Here is an 18,877-nt window from a genome sequence, read left to right on the forward strand (position 1 = left end):
CAGGCTGGGAATTTGGGGTTAAATCTTCAGGGCCACGCTTCCTGACGAGGTGTCAGGGCCCATCTCCAGCACTCAGGCCTATGCGGACAGATTCACACCTCCCTCTTCACACATCCACAAATGCACGCACCTGGATCCTAACTCACACTCAGATACAGGAGCGCACAAGCAGGCACATGCCTTCTGCGTCCAGGTCCGCGTTCGTCCTATGACACTTGGCCAACCCATCCCAGGACTAGTATCCTTTTACAAGAGCCCTCAAGTCCAGATTCCCAGGAAAACTTGAATAGAGGTAGAAAAGTGTTTGATGATAGGGGGGGAAAAGTCTGCCTGCTTGCAGTTCTTGTGATGGCCAGAATGCTACAATAAACTGTTGCTTTCCAGAGCTGGAGAGGACGGGGCAGGCCCGGGGGAGGAAGCCAGAGCAAAAAGGCCAGGGAACTTGAAAGAAGTCATCAGAACTCAGGCTGAGAGCGCCCGGGTGGCCGCGGGGGCCTGGCAGGGGGCGGAGGAGGGCCGGGGAAGGGTTAACGCGGGAGCTGAGCGTGCGGCGGGGGCGGGCCGGGCCGGGCCGGGCCGGGCCGGGGCGGGCGTGGGGAGCTGTCCCTTTAAGGCGGGAGGCGCGGGCCGGCCGAGCGCGGCTGTGATTGGTGCGGCGGGATCACTGGCTCCCCAAGCCCGGCCGGGGGGAGTCGGCTGGAGCCGGCTGCGCTTTGATAAGGTCCTGGCAACTCAGTAACAACCCGAGTGCCGGGAAATAAAAATAACCCCTCATAGCAATGGATTTCGGGGCCGCCCGGCGTCCGAGGCGCCCGTCTTCCCCGCCGAAAGCTTTGCTGTAAAAGGTGGGGGTGGAGGCGCGGCCCCAGCAGAGCCGCTTCAAAGAAAGCCCCCCTCGGACCGGGGGCGAGGTCGCGCCCAGCCGCGTCGCGGGCGCCGGGGGCGGGAGGGGGTCCGGCCCGGCCGAGACCCGGCCAGGAGGGGGGCTGCGAGCCGGACGGCCCCGAGGAGGGGCGGCGGGGGCACGGGGGACGGCCCGGGGCGCGGCCGGCGCGTACCTCCCTTTCAGGACCGTGCGCTCGGCTCGCGCCTTTGAAGTGCACAGTTAAATCCACAGCGCAGTTTTTGTTGGAAGCGCCCGGAGGACATTTGGTGCGCGGAGTGACTGCTGGAAACAGGACCTGTGTTGAAAGCCGGGCCGGGCGGGGGCCAGAGGGGCCGGGGGCGGCCGCGGCGGGGGCGGAGGCCCACTCGGATCTTTTGCATAAAAGGGGCGGCGGGGCGCGCGGCTTCCCCTCCCTCGCTGGTGGATCGCCCTCTAATCCCGGGATTGTTGTTTCCCCGCACTCCCTCCCCTGCCGCGCGACTCCCCATGTTCCCCGACGCCGGGACCGGCCCGGGGGGGCCCGGGGCTGCCGCTGCGAGCCGATCCGGGGGCCGGGGCCGGGGCCCTGCCCGGGGCGCCTGCGAGGTCTCACCGCGGAGCGCGCGCGCGGATCAATGGTGAGTGCCGAGGCCGCGGCTGCGGGGCGGCCCGCGCGCTTTGATGTGCCGGGCGGCCCTTTGAAGTTGGCAGGCTGGCTATTTCGGGGCGCGCTCCGGGCGGGCGCAGAGAGGAGCGGCGGGCCCGGCGCCCAGCGCTCCGGGGGGCTTGGCCCGGCCGCCTGGCGCGCCCAAGCCCCCTCCCCAGCGTGGTGGCCCGGGTGGCGGGGGCCCAGGCTGAGAGACTTCAGCAAGTGGAGGCTGCGGCGGGGGCGGAGAGGGGGCAGATCCCCCCCGGGGGTCCCATCTTTGGTTGTTATGGATGTGAGTCGGGGTGTGAGTGTGCGCCGGAGTGCCTTTGGAAGGTGGGATGAAAGGGTGGCGGCGCCCCCCGTTTGCCCTCCCCTCCGCCCCCTCTCCCCCACTTCTCCCCCCGCTTCATCCTCCCCTCCCTACTCTCTCTCCTCCCCTCCTCCCCTCCCAGCCACTGGTCCGCGCTTAGGGGCCCCGAGCGCTGGCCGAGGCTCAGTCTGCGCGCTGGAGCGGCCGGAGCCTGGGGCGCCCGCGTCCCCCGCGTCCCTCCTCTCGCCCGGGCCCCGCGCCCCCGGCCGCCCGGCCCCTTTTGCGGAGAGACAGAGACTCTGCGCGTCGCCATTTCTAGACTAGGCTACTGCTTTCCGTGCTTTTTCTGCGGGCGCCTCCGCGAGTTGCGGCGCCGGGGACCGACCCGCGCCCGGGCTCGGGGTGTTGAGCGCGCCTTCCGGGGCTCTGGCCCCGCGCTCTGCGGCCCGCTCGCCAGGGCTCTGGACGTGTTGGGTTGGATTTGGGCCGGGGGTGGGCAGGCCAGGGGGGCTCGGCGGAGATGAGAGCCGGGCCTCGGGCCGCCTTCGTCTTCCAGGTAACGGGGCTGCCCCACCTCCCCTCCGCCCGGGTAACGCCCGCTGCCGGCGGAGTTGTCCAGCCCGGCAGCCTGAGGCCCCGGTCGGGGCCACGCACACCCACCCCGAGCCCGGGATCCCCAGTCCCTGGTTCAGGGTCGTGCCCCATCTCTCCCGGCCCGCCCCTGCCCTCTCCTTAGTTTGATCCTTCCCTTGCTAAGGAGAGCAGCTTGTTTATTGGTTAGATAAGACTTTTTTCTTTGGGGGAAAAAGGAGACAGGCTTGTGGTCAGTAGAGTTTGGGATTCTTGGCACTGGCAGTGGTAGCGTGAGGCGATTTCCGACCCGGTTTTGTAGGGTTTGCGACTCCGGGAGGTTGGGGGCGGGGGGCACGGGGGCGGGGGTCCTGAGGCCTCTCTGCTCTCTCGCAAAGTTTGAAGATCAAAGTCTTGTCTGAGTGAGTTGATTTCTGGTTTGGGGGAGCCAGGAAGACAGAAGTGTAGACTGAGTCGGATTCTTGGAGGGAGGCGGGGGCGCAGCGAACATTTACATCAGGGTCGGGGGGTGGGTGGTTTCCAGCTGGGAGGCTGGGAGCCCATTCCGCCCTGTGCTGGGCGGGCTTCTTTTTGGTGGAGAATCTTCTGAATTTTTAAGGAGTGGGAAGGGGGAGTGCAGAGGGAAGGGGTGGGTAGGAGGAATGGGAACCAGATGCCGGGGAAGGGCACGTTTGGAGCTTGAGTTATCTGTGTGGAGAGCCGAGTGGGGAAATTTACCGAAATTGGTTTCACCTGCACACAGCCCAGCGGCTCCGGGTGCGCGTCTCTGAGTTGATGCTATCCGGGAGTGGGGAGGGAAGGACTGGGGAGGGAAGGAAGGGGGAGCGGGGAGGCGCGGGCCTGGCTGCCCTGCGTGCGCCGAGGCCGGGTGGGTTTTTGGAAGGTGGTGTCTTACACCTCCCAAGCCACTCCGCCCCACCTCCCACCCTCCCCACTCACCTTCTCCGCCCCTTCCCGCCCCCCTCCCCAAGTGTGCAGGGAGCTCAGATTTCGCCTTTGAAAAAGCAGCGTCTGATACTTTAGATGAGCACCTCGCAGATAGCTGGGTTGCTTGATTTGAATTTGAGGAGTTGAAAAGCCTGTTTACTTTCTTGCTTTGATGTTGGGTAGATCTGGTTTTGATTATATCAATACCCTTTTCTCTCCCTCTGCCTCCCCTCTTCCTTTTCTTCCCAGAAAGGAGGCTCAGATGAGTCCCTGCTGACTTGAGAGAGAGAGACCACGCTGATTGCTGAGAGGAACTGGAAGAAGAAAAAAATTTCCTAAACTCAGTGAGAAGAACTCACAAGCCATGAGTAGTGCTGTGTTGGTGCCTCGCCTCCCAGACCCCAGCAGCAGCTTCCGGGAGGATGCTCCGCGGCCCCCGGTTCCAGGGGAAGAAGGGGAGACCCCACCGTGCCAGCCCGGAGTGGGAAAGGGCCAGGTCACCAAACCCATGCCTGTCTCCTCCAACACCAGGCGGAATGAGGATGGGTTGGGGGAGCCCGAGGGGCGGGCATCTCCGGATTCCCCTCTGACCAGGTGGACCAAATCACTGCACTCCTTGTTGGGTGATCAGGATGGTGCTTATCTTTTCCGGACTTTCTTGGAGAGGGAGAAATGCGTGGATACCTTAGACTTCTGGTTTGCCTGTAATGGGTTCAGGCAGATGAGCCTGAAGGATACCAAAACTTCACGAGTAGCCAAAGCGATCTACAAAAGGTACATCGAGAACAACAGCATTGTCTCCAAGCAGCTGAAACCAGCCACCAAGACCTACATAAGAGATGGCATCAAGAAGCAGCAGATTGATTCGATCATGTTCGACCAAGCACAGACTGAGATCCAGGCGGTGATGGAGGACAATGCCTACCAGATGTTTTTGACTTCTGATATATACCTCGAATATGTGAGGAGTGGGGGAGAAAACACAGCTTACATGAGTAACGGGGGACTGGGGAGCTTGAAGCTCGTGTGTGGCTATCTCCCCACCTTGAATGAAGAAGAGGAGTGGACTTGTGCTGACTTCAAGTGCAAACTGTCACCCACTGTGGTTGGCTTGTCCAGCAAAACTCTGAGGGCTACAGCAAATGTGAGGTCCACAGAAACTGTTGAAAACACATACAGGTAAAACCTTGGCAGGGGGTGGAAGTGGGGTGGGGGATTGGAGGATGAGATGGACGTTGCAGATGTTTTGAGTTAAGTAGGATGGATGGATGGATGTGCTGCTGAAGCTGATAAAGTTGTCTTGAGCTAGGACCGCTGGTCAGGAACCCTTTGATCTTGCTTTTCGTTGTTTAAAGGGAGGGAGAGTGATGCACACACAGCTAAATGCCTATAGTCTTCCAGTGCGGACTTCAAACAGTGGCAGGCAGTATTCATTAATGCGGGTTACTTATTATCCTGGGCCAGTCTTAGAAGGGGTTGAGAGAGAGAGACAGAGAAGAAGAGAGGGAGGAAGGGAGGGAGAGGACAGCAGTTTTTGATGCCGCTGAGTCATCAGATACACTGAGCACCAGTTTTGGAAGGGGTCATTCACCACTAATCAGTAGAGAGTAGAATTTATGTGGGCAGGGAGGCTGCTGGGTTGTGGTGGAGGCACAGGAAATAACGTGTGCACCCATTGAACATGGGGGTAAGTGGGATCTTTTGAACTTTTATGTTAAGAGCCAGCAATTGGCTTAAGAACTGAGCTTGTGGTTCTCTTTGTAGAATGAGATACTGACCCAACAGGAAACCCTCCTAATGAGGGAAGGCCCTGTGACTTTCCCCAATGAAGAACCCTTAGCCGTGGAGCCTGCTGATATATTAAGCTGAGTTTTTAATGTTTGCAGCCCAAGCGTCAGACCCCAGTTGATTATTTTGTTGCTTTAGTGCCGATGGAGAAAGGGTCTTGGCCAGAGAGGACTGGGGCCTCGGAGTACCTTCTCTCTGAGGCTTCAAAGACAAACAGCCCTTTATAGAATAGCCAAGTCTTAAGGTTCTTGACCTTTGGCGGCGACTTCAGACCTCCTGTTAGAATGAGTTTTTCTGTTTCTCTCTCTGCTCTTCCAAATCCAAAAAAGAGAACTAGCCTCTTAATTCTAGGTTGCTGCTGATGGCTGGCAGGGGGAGGGGGCCAGGCACTGGGCTACTATCTGAGCAGCTTATCTTGCTGTCCATTGTGTAGTTCTCCGTGTGTTAAGGCAGAGGGATGCTAGGGCAGAGGGATGCGGTCCAGCGGCTGTCTCTGTGGAGACTGCCCTCTCTCCGTAGGGTGGGGCCTCCAGGGTCGGGCAGCTGGAGGATGGGCAGGGTAGCAGGGTCTGAGCCTAGAAGCAGTGTGGTCTTGGGGTGGCCTTGGCAAGGAGGGAAGGGATTGTACTCAAACCACCAGGGGGCGCGCTCACAGCCTTAGGCTCCAGTCTCTGCATGCACAGACATCTGGTCCACACCTTAAGTGGAAAAGGATTGGCTTTTGCAAGGAAGCGAAGGATCACGTGAAAGGAGTTGTTTCTGCGTCTTTAAGCTTCTGGGTTCAGGTTGTTTCCGAGAGAGATACTGGGTCTGGCTTCTGTGGCTGGCAGTCGTTAGGCACTGAGCACCTGCCACCACTGCCCGGTTCCATTATGTGAGCATTTGGGTAAACCTCCGCTGGCCGCCTTGCTCTCGTTTGGCAGCGGTGGCTGAGACTACTTAAGGCCTGTGGTAAGGCAGCTTCTCCAGGGGCCTCCTGACAGTGGGGCTTCTGTGTCTCCCAGTGTCAGGACCCAGAGTGCCACCTTTGTCAACAGTGCCTGTGTGGTTTTGGAGATCTTCAGGAAGACCGCGCTCCCGGGGCGGGACCCTGCTGTGACCCCGCCCCTTTGTGGGTGGGCCACAGAGACCCAGCCCTCGAGCGCCCCTCCCCGCTCCAAGGGCCTCAGCTGGGATATTACTGGGATTAAACTTTATGGAGATGACTCTTGTGGCGCTTTTGAGATCCTGAATGCTGGGGCCAAGGATCCTTTGTGTTTCAGCACTTGCCTTTTTGGTTGTGAACTGTGTGGGCATTGTTTATATAAAGATGACACCTTTTGGTTGGCCTCGTGTTTCCACACTAGATTCCTCTGTGTGTGTGTGTGTGTGTATGTGTATGTGTTTGTGTGTGTGTGTGTTTTCTCCCACTGTTGGGTTGAAATGATTGTTATATTTTACCTGGAATGCACATATCTTCAGTGGGCATTGTCAGAGAGAAAACATACCTGAATTTTTTTTTTAACATGCAAGATATTCAAGGGTACATACCATGTGTTAGGAGCTGTCCCGAGTTTTTCAAAGACCTGAGTTCCAGCCACTACTTACCACCTGGGCTGAAGGCTTTGTGAACCCCGTGTGGCATCTGTAAAGTGAGTGGGCATCATCCCTTCTGTTTATGTCACAGGCTGCTATTAGGATCAAAATAATAAACAATGAAAGCCCTTTGTAAAGAGAAGTGTTTTGAACAGATGTAAAGCATTGTAATTAGTTTAATTTAACAATGCTATTAATTGGCTCTGTGGAAAGGGCAACTGGGTTCAGGTATCACTTTCAAAGAGTGCCCCTTGGGTTCTAGCCCATTGTGAAGTTAGAGGGTATGCCCGCTCTCCCACATCTTAACTTTCTCTTCTTGTTGAACTGAAGTCTGTTCCCGGCTGGTTCCTGGGATGTATAGGGGTCCTTTCTAACGCTTTCAGTCCCCTCCCCCACCCAGTCCCCTCACTCAAGGTACCTGGCCTTCGGGATGGGCTCAGTGAGTCAGTCAAATGAATGAAACAGAAAGCAGGAGTCTTGCTGAGGGTCTCCCTTTCATCAGCTGTTGAGTAGCAGTCTGGGCAGCTGGATGCCAATAGCACAGGCTGGTCTTCCAGGCCCTGTGTTTACCCTGGGCACTCAGAGGAGCCTCATTTTTAATGACTTGTTTGTGTCCTTACTGATTTGGTGTCAGGTTTAATATAAATAGTTGGAACGGAAGAGCAGGAGTTATCCTCAGAGGGAAGGACTCTGGTTTGCGAGTGGTTGAGTGGGATGCCTGGGCTTTTGATGGTCGCTATAAATAACCCAGAGCGAGAGTGACCTGTTGGCAGAAGCACGTGTCAGAACCCCAGCACGCAGACACAGACGCAGGCGTCGAGGTGCGTGCGAAGGGGGCTGTGGGACTCAGAGCTCAGCCTGGCGTTTATTTTGGGCAGGAGGAGACGGTGTTGTGCGCACAGGACGCTCTCTGCGTCGGTCCTCGTGTGCTCCGGCCCAAGGCGGTCTCATCAGTCTCGTTGGACCTTCTCCTCGGGCCTCACTTAAAATAAGCCGGACCCAGCAGATGGCCCTCTGCCGGTCCCCAGGGCGTCCTGTGCTCTGAAAGCACCCGCTGATGAGGCCCATTTTTGTGCAGAGCCATTGGAAGCAAGCTTGGCTTCAATTATCAAAGAAAATGATGCCACAGGAAAGATATGCTGGAAGCAGTAGTTCGCAATTAGAGGATGAAAGCTCTGATGAGGGCAGCTTGCTAAGATGCACTTGTAAAAGTTCGCTTGTTTTCAAAAGACCCCATTGCCTGATGCCATCTGTGGGCCAGGCCTCGCACTGAGGCACCCCACCCCCCACCACAGTCATGCCTTAGAAAATGCTTGTGGGAGGGAGTATTGCCTTTTGGGGAGTGACTTTGTGAGTAAATTTTGAAAAGAAAAGCCTTAAACGCAGGGCCTTAGAAAAAATACTTAAGTTGCATTGTCTTGAGAGAGGACCCAGAAAGGGGTCCCAAAGGTCACTTCTATTGTGCTGTCTGTATGGGGCTTTGCCCTGGTGTATGGGGAGGGGGCAGGGGCCACAGCATCCCATCTAGATAAGAGATAAGAATGGGCTGGAGGTGGGGGGGGGGGAGAGCTGCAGACTTTTCCCTTCCCTTAAGTTCCCAGGAGCCTCTGCTACCTGACAGCGGAAAGCCCTTTGCATATTGAAATTGCACGCCTGGTCTGTGGACGCATGCCCAGTGCAAAGTCTGTACCATGGGCCTCCACTCTCCGGAGGAATTTAAACGCCTTGCAGCAACTGGGAGCATAGCAGTCCTGAAGAAACAATCAAAGCATCTGGGTACAATTACTGTAGCCTGGTTGAGCTTCTTGCCTCCTTTTTTTTTTTTTTAAAGCAATCACAAGAAAACAGCTCTAATTCATTTTCTTGAAATTATGCGACGATTTTGACAAAGTTCTGGATTCTGGGGAAAAAAAAATCGAGTCTCTGCCTCTGCCCCCAATCCTGCCTCCTTCCTCTGCCTCGTCTTGTTATGATTGTAGGAAAATCCAAATACTTTATTGCAGTCAACTGAGCTCAGGGCAGTATATTCCATTTTTAATTACTGGTCACACAGTAGCCCTCTATTTTGGAAGGGAGGGAGACGAGTTTATTTTGGGATCCACGTGTTGGACAGAAAGTGCAAAGCTGTGTGCACACACACGGGACTTGAGTGGGGAGCCTTTTTTTGTTGGGGAGGGAGAGGTCTTGACTGAGTCATTTTCTCCCTGCAGAGGCTGACTTATGACCCCGACACTTGGGACCTTGTTGATGTGTTAATACCACAAAGATAGCAACACCGAAGGGATGGGAAGAGTGTTTGAATGCTATTTAAGGCCGTTTTGGCTTTTTTGATCTCCTTGCTATGCCTCTGAGATGAAAAAAAAAACTCTTTAGCAACCCCCTCGGTCCCAAAAAAGGAGGTTGAACCAAGTTTTGAGCTTCTGCCATGTGCCCCAGACTGCCCGCAGCACCGGGGAGACACGTGCAAGGAAGACAGTCTGGTCCCTGCCCTCATGGAGTCTGTCGTCTCCATGCACAGGACAGGCACTCAATGTGTGAATACACCGACGCTGTGTAATCATAAGTCATGCTACATGCCGCCCCAGAAAGTCTTGTTTTTCTTGGTGAGTGGTTTTTTGGAGTGTTACTCTGATCCCCCCAAATTACAGTGCCCTTGTCGGGCCTTTCAGAGAATGTGCAAACACCGTGCAGATGGCCGTGTTTGAACGGCATGTTTTTGCTCGCGGGTAGCCATGTCCATGGAGGCTGTGACACCCCCATGGTCACCCAGCTGGCCCGGAGCCACGCGGCGCCAGCTCTCCACCTCCTGAGTTCTGTTCCCTATTGAAGGGCTTACAGAGCTTCCTCATTACTGAGTTCCTGAAGATCGGTATCTCGTCCATCCTGCTTTGAGGCAGGAGCGCATCCAAGCAGGTAGCAGGGGACTGCGGGCTGACTTAAAGCTGGGTGATTCCATAACCCGCCGCACAGGTCTATTCGGACTGCTGAGGAGCGCTTTCTTCTGGCTCTGCCGCTCAGTGGCTGTACCAAACAACCATCCTCTTCCTTTTGGGTTGCCTTGTCATCTACGAGGCTGTTTTTACTAGGTCATCCCCCATCCCTTCTCTTCTCCAGGAAACCAGCTGCCTCCCCTTGGCTGTCACCACTCCCCCCTCTCTCTCTTGCCCTGGTGTCTGGATACCCCATGTTGAAGACGTGGGGACCAGTCCTCAGTCATGGAAGGCCTTACCAGCCTCACGTAACCATCATCAAACATCCTAGGAGGTGGTCAGGCCTCTCACCCTCTACAGATAGGACAGCAGGGCCAGAGTGTCCAAGCGACAGCTCAAGGCCATTCGGCCCAAGGAAGTCAGCGGGTTCAAGCGAGATGTTCCTGTTTGCACTTGGGTCAGTGCTACATCAAATAACGTTTCCAAGCTCCAGCTTTCCGTTCTGGCCTAACTCAGTCCAGCTGAGTCAAGGTCGTTGCTACCATCAACTCCTCCAGGAGTCCGGTGTGGGTTCCACATGGCCAGGTCTCTAGCAGGTGGCCTCCGACAGCTCCACTACCTCCTTGGGTAGTTGTGAAGATGAAAGATGACTGCGTAGCAGACCGTCACTGGGCATCTACCGGGTGCCAGGGGTGCCGCAATGATGAAAACAAGACCCTGCCCATCCTAAGTGTCCAATCCCGGGTGGCTCTTGGTTGGGTTAGCTAATTTATAAGGTTCACTCTGGCTCTGAAACATTAACGACTGAGTGTCACTTTTCCTGTTTGCTTTGCCACTCCAGCTGGAGTACAAGCTCCCTAAAGGCAGGGACTGCCTCCTCCACTTTCTTTTCCAGCCCCACTGCCTTACCCCGTGGGGACCCTCACACCAATTGTGCCAGCAGCTCCCTGCCCACCCTGCCCCCACCTCCAGTCCAACCTCGTGCCCCCCCCCCCACCGCTGCCCATCCCATATGCTGCTGGGAAGCCTCAGGCCCCTTCTCTCCCAGCCGCTTCCTCACCCAACCTGCCGCTCTCCCGCCCCAGTCTGGAAGGACCTTTCACTGCTTTTCACTTCCCTGGTCCTCGAATTCCTTCTCACCCATCAAGGTTCACTTTAGGAGGCAGAAAGAGAGGTTGTGTGGGAGCCAAACACATCAGTCCCACACCCACTGGCTTCAGCTCCGTGATCCATGGCAGGCTGCCCTGCTGGTAGGACCCCCAGGAACACAGCTGCAAGACGGGCCCAGGGCCCCCTCTCCCCCATGTGGCTGTGGGGACTAAGTGAGATGGTCTGTGTAAAGGTGTGCCCCTCTCGGGAGCCTGTGGCAAGTGTCTGCCTCCCTTGTGGCACCTCCCTCCCACCTCATTATGGGGACACACCTACCAGGCCCTGGGTGTCAGGAGACCAGAGACCGGGGCTGGGTCCCCGCGGAGTCCAGTGTGGTGTTGGACACAGAGTAAGCGAATTGGAGCTTGGAGAACATGGGCAGAGAAGACTGCTTTGACCTTTGGTGGGTCCCTTTCCTCTGCCAACCCCAGGGCCACCTTTATAGACCGGCAGCAGGGGCCTGACGGAGTAAGTTCTCTTTTCTGGGCCTTTCCCTTCTCCTGGGACTGGTTCCGTTGCTGTTGGCTTGGACTTGGTGGGCCTGGCGGAGTGTGCCAGGGTCTTTGTAAGGGCGGCCTCCCACACCTGCAGCCCGCCGGCCACAGAGGTTCCTTCTTCCTTCCTTCCCCAGCTTCGGCCCCTGGCTGGTGACACCAGAGGAATGCAGCCCAGCAGGGGACAGGCACATTGGTTGTTCTGGGAGGAGATCAAGAGGGCAAAACGGGGAGGCAGAGGCCACTGAAGCAAAAGGGCGGGAGACACCAGAGGAGGGCCTGGGCTTCGCTTCGAAACAGCTGAGCTGCTCATTTTAATCCTGTGGGCCTCAGTCAGCCCCGGGGGCAGGGGGCCTGGCTGGGGAGGGCACGGCAGAGGCCCGGCTCAGGGTGGGATGGAAGTCCTAAACACTGTCCTGAGCCTCTCTGTCCCCTCGGTCAGCTCACTGGGCGCCAGGCTGGGAGTTTGGAGGTTTAGATGTCTTGGGGCCCCCAAATTGTATTCTTCTGGTACAGGCTTGGGTGTGGGGCTAGAGATGGGGAGGGCATCCCACCACCACTGACTTCTTCCCCTTGCTCGTTCCATCGCCTCCCCTCCTAGAGCAGAGTCCTCTTCCTTCCTCTCTGCAAGTGTCTATTCAGAACTTGGTAAGATCCCCTGGGCTGCCTCTGGGGTCCTGTGTCCCCTGCCAGACCTGCCTTTGGGGGCAGAGAAATCCAGCATGCTTTCTTCCCGGATGAGCTCCTGGCCCTGGACAGCAGGTTGGCCTTGGACGGATTGCAGGATTGGCCTGGGGTCACCTGGAGACCCAGGTTTTTGGTGAGAGTCGGTGATGCACTGCCACTGTGCTTTTCCCACAGGTCCTTCAGGAGGAGCGACCCTGTGAACCCATACCACGTAGGTTCCGGCTATGTCTTCGCGCCGGCCACCAGCGCCAATGACAGCGAGATATCCAGTGATGCACTGACCGATGATTCCATGTCCATGACGGATAGTAGCGTGTAAGCATATTCTGGTTTCCCCACCATGCACGCGGTTGGCAGCGTGGCCCCGCCAGGCCAGCTGGGCAGAGCCGTCAGCCATCCTCACCTGGCTCTGCCCACCCCATCTGTGTCTGCTGAACAGTTGTCTGATGGGAAGGGAGTGTGCACATGGTGGGTGGCTGATTTAGGAGGGTCACATGGTATCTGGGTAGTGTTAAGCTTAGAGCCTGGAAAGGGAAGTTGAATGATACTTTAAACAGAAGAAAAGGTAAGCAAAGGTAGAAAGTTAAGGTGAACATCTGTAGATTCCATGAGTTTAAAAGCCCATCTTCTGGTTCTTATTTTGCCTGCCTTCCCTGTGGGCAGACATGCTTGGCTGGTCTTGAAACCCAGGTAGCCTGTCTGCAGAACCAACAGGTGGGCGACAGGGTGGCATTGGAAGGGTTTGTGTTTAGGTGTTGATTGCTTTTGAAGGAAAAGACATTGAACATGGGAGTCAGAAAGCCAGAGCTCCCTGCAGGGCCACTCTGTGTGTAATGCTTCCTCACAGGGGTGCTCCAGTGGGCGTCGTTAATTCAGTGAGTGTTGGTGGGCCACCTCCTTTGTCAGCTGGGGGTTCTGCCCCTAAGTGGGGGTTCTGTCCAAAGTAGTATCTGATCTTGGCTCTTTTGCAGATGGATGGCTGGGATTTCTGAAAGCAATCCAAGCCATCAGGGTGGTCTGATGAGGCCAGCAGGTCATCGGGCAGGGTCATGCTTCGAGTTTGAGGTCATCTGAGGTCATGCAGTCGTGACCTCTGTGGATGGAGAACAGTGATTCTCTGTGAGTCTCAGGTGGGTGGGGATTGGACTGGGGTGGTGGAACGGGCATCCCCATCTCGCGCCAACCTTGGAGACTCTGATTCAGGAGGCTGGAAGGAGGTGGAGTCTGGGCTTGGGCAAAACTCCCCAAGAGCGAGTCTCTCGATACCCCGTTGAGAACCACTGTTCCAGAGCTGGTCTTTGAAGGCTTTCCTCCAAATATTTTGGAGTAGGATCTTCTGCTAAGGGAACAGTTTTGAAAGGCAAGCCCATTGAGCTGTTGTAAGTTCTGGCGTACTTACTTCAAGTTTGTTCTTTTCAGCTTCCCAAAACTGGACTGTCTCTTCTTCCAGTTTGTTTGAAATGATCTGGTTTCTGTTGGCCAACGATCTGTTGCTTGGCCTGCGGCATGGAACCAGCTGGAAGGAAAGATGATGAGGTTGGTTTGGGCCTCTACTATTGATTTTCCTGGTGGCTTTTATTGTGTTACCTCAGAGTCCCCTGTTAGTAAAAGGAGAGATCCTTAAGGTGAAAAGTTCCATGTTAATAAAAGAATAGCACCATGACGTGAGTGGAAGTGAAGGGAGGGGACCCATCTTTCCTCCGAAGTGAAGAAATGAGGGCTTCCATAGAGGTAAGTTTTCTGTACGGACTGAACTCTTTAAGTATCGTAACTTGAAAAATATTATCCTCTGATGGACATATTTCTTAAAATATGTTTTTGTTCTGTCTTTATTGAAGAGTGTTAAGACAAGGCGTAATTTCTTTCTTGATCCAAATAATTAATCCCAAGATCTGTTTTCTTACTACGTTGTAATATGATCTCAGAATACAAGAATATATTACGCTTTCTGCCCCTGGAGATTTGGGTGCCTCCTCCCCACTTTTTTTTTTTAATGCTTTTTCTTTTTTTTGCTTTGTCATTCTGTCTGCAGTCAATTTTTGCCACTGTGGGTTTCTTTCTAGCAGCAGTTTTCCCTTTAGCTTTTAACTTATTTGTGGATTTGTGGGAGTCAGCGTTATGTGTAAAATAAGAGTAAACTGGATGTGAATGAGGGCATTGAGTGAAATCTCCTTAGTCAAATATAGTTTACTTAAGACGCTGAGGCTTCTGTTTAGTTTTCTTGGAGATTATTTTTGGTTTGCTTCCTGGCCCCCATCACGGAGGTGTTATTCTGGGTTCATGATGGGATAACTTGAGTGTAGTCCCCATACACATCTGAGCCTCACAGGACCCAATCAGAAAGGTTGGCAGTCACTTGTGACTTCCGCGGATGAGGAAGAAGTGCCCAGTGCTCCCATAACTGCTCGTGTCAGAAGCACAGCTCAGATCCAGGCCAGGCGTCGGCCCCTGCCCTTTGCCTGTTCCTCCCCTCCCTGCAAGCATGAAAGTTTCCAACATGACTTATGTTAATAGGACCAGTTGATAATGAGACCTTTGAGCCACTTTGAGTTTCTTTTATTTTTATTAGTGATCACACTGCTTTTTTACTTTTTTTTTAACTGGCTGGGGGAGGGGGAAGAGGGAGCAAGTTCTAACTTCTTCCCTGCACCCTCTGCCTTCGCACCTCTTCTTTTATCCCCTTCCCAGAAGAAAAACATCCTCAGTTTTACTGAGAGGTGATTTTAAGCTCTTGCCCTTCCCTTCCGGTTTTGAGCTAAAGCACTAGTGGGCTTACAGCATGTAAAGCAAGGAGGAAGCCACTTTCAGAGATCAGAGAAGTTAACTTTGCGAGTCAGCGGTCCTGGGTAGCGGGGGTGAGAGTGTGAGCCAGTGAGATCCTTTTTGATGATGGAGACAAAGGGCAAATCCCTCCTTTAGCAGCTTTCTCTCTGGGGGACAGTAGATGATGCCCGCAGGTCCCAAGTGGCAGAACCTCAGGGCATGGTCAGCCCCTCCCTTGGTGTAGCTGCCCTGGATCAGAGATGAGTAAACCAGGATGCCAGTGCCAAGGGGGAGGTCCCTGGGGGCCCTCAGTGTTGGAGCTGATCTTCCTGGTGTCAGCGCTGGCGGGGGGGGGGGGGGCTCTGAGTCCTCTGCCAGCCTAGTGGGCAGGTTATCAGATGCTGCCGTCACAGCTCTACTCACGTGGGCATGTTGATACCAACTGGGAGCACATTTCCCATCAGCAGGGGGCTGTCCCCCTCTCAGGAGGCATTTGTCTGGGGCTGTTGCCTCATGCTGCCTCTGGTGGGGGACAAAGGGGTCTCGGGACAAGAGCCCATCTGATGGGGTGCGGGTTTGGGCTCAGAGATCCCTGTGGGTCCCTGGCCCTGCCCGCTCCCCTGCCCGGCTGGCTTGGCAGGCACTGAAGGCCCGGGCCGTGCGAGGCACTTTCTGGCCGGCTGGCCCTGGGTGTGTGTGATCTGCCCAGTGTCGGGCGGGTCACCCGGGATTCCCAGGGCTGGGATTAGACCCCCTCTTCAGAGCTCTGCCAAATGTGGGCCTGGCGCAGATGAGAGCGCTGGGCAAGAAATAAAGTATGTGGGGGATGAAAAGCTGAACTGAATCGCTTTCAGCCCATTGTTCATCCCGGGAAGCTTAGAGAGGATAAGAGGGTAGCAGGCCCCTTTGAAATTTCCTTGAACAAGTGAATAGGAGCGCCCCATAAAGCATGAAAAAGAGCCCTGGCTGCTTCTCCCCGTCACAATGGCCAGAGAGGGGCTGTACCGGGCTGGGAGCGGGCTGGGAGCAGGGCTGGCTGCCCTGCTGGGAGTCGGGTAGGGGACGCGGCTGTGGAGAGGGGGAGAGGGGGTCACAGGCGGCCTTCAATAGACTCCAGAAGGTTGGAGTTCATTAGACACAGGCCCGGGGAAGCAATCGTCTCATTTGCGACAGACCCAATTAAGTCCTGGGGGCCTTTGCAAGAGGCCAGGGAGGAGCTGGGCTGGACCGCCCTGCCCTTGGTTATTGCAGGGAGCCGCACAGGGGCCTGGAGGGACCTAGCAGGCAGGGCCTTTAAAGCGTTCACTGCCTTCTCCCAAAGCCCGCTGCTGACTTCTGTCTTTCCGCGAAGTAAAAAGCCCTGTTAAAGATGGCTGGGGACTTGGGTCTTGATAGTGGGCCTCTGAGAAGGCTTGTTTTTACGAGCCTGTTGCTCTGAAACCCTACGTTCTCGGAAGAAATGGCTTTTTAATTTTTTTTTTTTTGAAAGTTAGCTGCCAGACTCCCAGCAAAGTCCTCAACCCCAGTCCTTGAATCGTCGCAGAAGGATTGTAGGCCCATAGAAGGATGAAGCCGGGGGCTGGGGACGTCAGAAGCAGCTGGTCCTTGCCGCCCAGATGTGGTGGCTTCTCTGTTCCAGGTGGCCAGGAATTGCGAAAGCTACGTGGGCAGCATGGGGGCGTCTCCCTGACTTTTCTCATGGCGCAGAGGGTGGTGCAGGTGTATTTTCCTTATATCTTATTTATGGGTTTACTTCGGGGGAAGCATCCGAGGGAACTTCAAATATGGCCTTATCTTACAAGCCAGGCTTTTGATGTTGGCCGTGATGAGAGGCGGTCTTCGGAGTGGTCGCCAGATGGAGATGCAAGCGGACGCACGTGCGCGTGCGTGAGTCTGCTGTTTCCAAGCCGCCGGGAGACGACGTTCAGGTTACGCCGGGCACCGCCGAGTCAAAAGGCTAAGCTAATTGGCTCGACTTAAATGGCAGCTAAGCGAAGTCCACACTTCAAACCCAGTGCTGCCCAGAAACAGCTGGGCCCGGCAGCGGGCTTGTTAGCTAAAATGTTTATAATTAAAAGAGACTGTATAGGGACCAAAACTCGGGCACACTTCAGCTCACAGTTCTGAGGAGCCAGGGAACTGATCACAGACTTTCAGAGCCTGGATAAAAAGGAGAGAGCCCCCTCCCTTGGAATGAGGGGCTGTTTTGGAAGAAGATTCTTGGCTGGGGGTAGAATGAAAGCCACATTTCCTTGAAGGCGCCTGTTAAGCCTCTTTGAGCCTCTGCAAGTTGGAATCTCCCTCTTCTGCTCTGGTCACAAGTTTCCTTTCCTGCAGTTGGATCCTTCACCTGCCCTGGGTGTAGAAGGGCGGGTGTGTTGGTTGGGGGAGTGTTTAGAAAAACCATTTGTTCCCCTGGCCTTCAGATGGCCAGTCACCTGCTTCCCCTGCCCCTCCTTTCATCCCTGCGTCCACCAGTTCCCTTTTCTTTCTCCTGCTTTATATGGGAGAAGAAAAAGTCTAAAAGCCTTACTACTCATTTCACCTGGGAGGAAAGGGAAACGAACAAAGCTGCTAGGGGACACTCAAGGACAGAGTCTTGGAGGGGATGGATGGGGTCCCTCTGGGACTCTTGGAGCCCTGCATGTGTCACAGTGGGGTCCATGGAGCACTTGACTCACACACCCCAAGATTGTCCAGAAGAGGCCTGGAACAGAGCCATCCTCTCAGTCCCGGGAAGAGCTGCTGGTCAGGAGAAGGACATGGGCATTGTCTTGCAGCCCTGGGGCAGCAGAAGTTGGTGAGATTAGCATGAGACCCAATCCCTGTCACCCCACGTCACCCCAACCCCACAATTTTAGATGCGAGGCAGGGAGATGGTCACTGTACCTTGGGAACCACCGGCCTGCCCCATAGCCAGTGAGTACTAAGTGGTGGGGGATGACTTGCCAGCATGTTCCCCAAATTCCCATTCACCCCTGCAGAATGTCAGGTGACTCCGTGGGGCTTAGGAAATGGTGCTCCCATCCCCCCTACATTCAGACAGTCAAGAAGCTTGGCTTCTCTGGTTGGACCTGGAACTGTAGGTTGTTAAGGACCCCTGTTCTGGAGTCCCCCAGCGGCTTGGAGGAGAAGCCTGGATCTGACCTCCTGACTATGACTCCAGGAGAGCTGTGGACCATCTCTGGTCACATGTGAAATGTGGTGAATTAGAGCATTTGTGAGAATGAAGTTGGATTATCCATCAGCTGTGTCTGACCCGCAGTAGGAACTCAGTATATGGCGGGGCTGGCAGCCTTGGATTGGAGTCACCTGGCGTGGCATTTGGTTACTGGTCAAGCCAGGCATGCTCGAGGAAGCCTGCCTTCCTCCTGTGTCTTGTAAATGATCCTGGGGTGAAAATTTTTGGTAAATAAGCTCCAGGTGGTTCGGCAAGTTTCTGGACTTAGAACCTTTTATACTACTTGGCCTTCATGGGTCCAGTCAAGTCCCAGGCCTTAGTGAGTAGGAGGCTGTCTGGGAGACTGGAGCTCATTGGTCAACCAGCTAACCGTTTCCAGAGTGCACCATCTGCCTTTCTCTGGGACAGGACTCAACACTTCCACGTAAGTCCTTGCTTCATGTTGATCTGTCTTCTCCCCCAAACCCTCCGTAGAATTAGTCTTTATGTGCTTCTTAGCCAGAGTTTGGCCAACAGGTCAGTTCCTTACCTACCATAATCTGCATCATCATCATCCCCGAGGCGGCCCCGTTCTCCAGCCCAGGGCAGCAGACTTCCGGAAACTGCAGCCACTTCAAATTCTAGGGCCTTACAGATAAGGAGCTGGAGGTCAACCAGTTAACCCAGGCAGGCTACTTCTGGGTATTTTCAGGCACAGCTGATTTTCACGCACTGCCAGAGGTATTTTCCTTCCTCCCATCTGACGGTGAGCAAAACTCCAGGGAAAGGGAAATAGCCAAACAGCTAATTTCAATATTTACAGCCTCAAAGGATGATTCAGTATGGAAATGTCTGAGCCCTGAGGCTTTTATAAATAAGTGGCTTCCAGAAGGAACAGCAATGGGAAAATAATCACACCTTGACCATTGACTGCTTTCCAGAACAAAAGTCTTTTTAAAAAAAAAACCATAGCAACTCCAGGTTGTGTT

General features: G+C 55.0%; 1 protein-coding gene across 2 annotated transcripts in view; it reads left to right on the top strand.

Annotated features, from left to right (window-relative positions):
- Window positions 1–3,706: 3,706 nt before the first annotated feature.
- AXIN2 (axin 2) overlaps window positions 3,707–18,877 on the top strand; it is a 28,143-nt gene continuing 12,972 nt past the window's right edge. For both annotated transcript variants that reach the window (XM_074343519.1, XM_074343520.1), the window contains exons 1-2: window positions 3,707–4,521; window positions 12,140–12,280. In XM_074343519.1, coding sequence (XP_074199620.1) covers window positions 3,707–4,521; window positions 12,140–12,280 — 956 coding nt within the window. The remainder of the gene's footprint in view (window positions 4,522–12,139; window positions 12,281–18,877) is intronic.

Source organism: Camelus bactrianus, chromosome 16 (genome assembly GCF_048773025.1).
Source record: "Camelus bactrianus isolate YW-2024 breed Bactrian camel chromosome 16, ASM4877302v1, whole genome shotgun sequence".
NCBI classification, from domain to species: Eukaryota; Metazoa; Chordata; class Mammalia; order Artiodactyla; family Camelidae; genus Camelus; species Camelus bactrianus.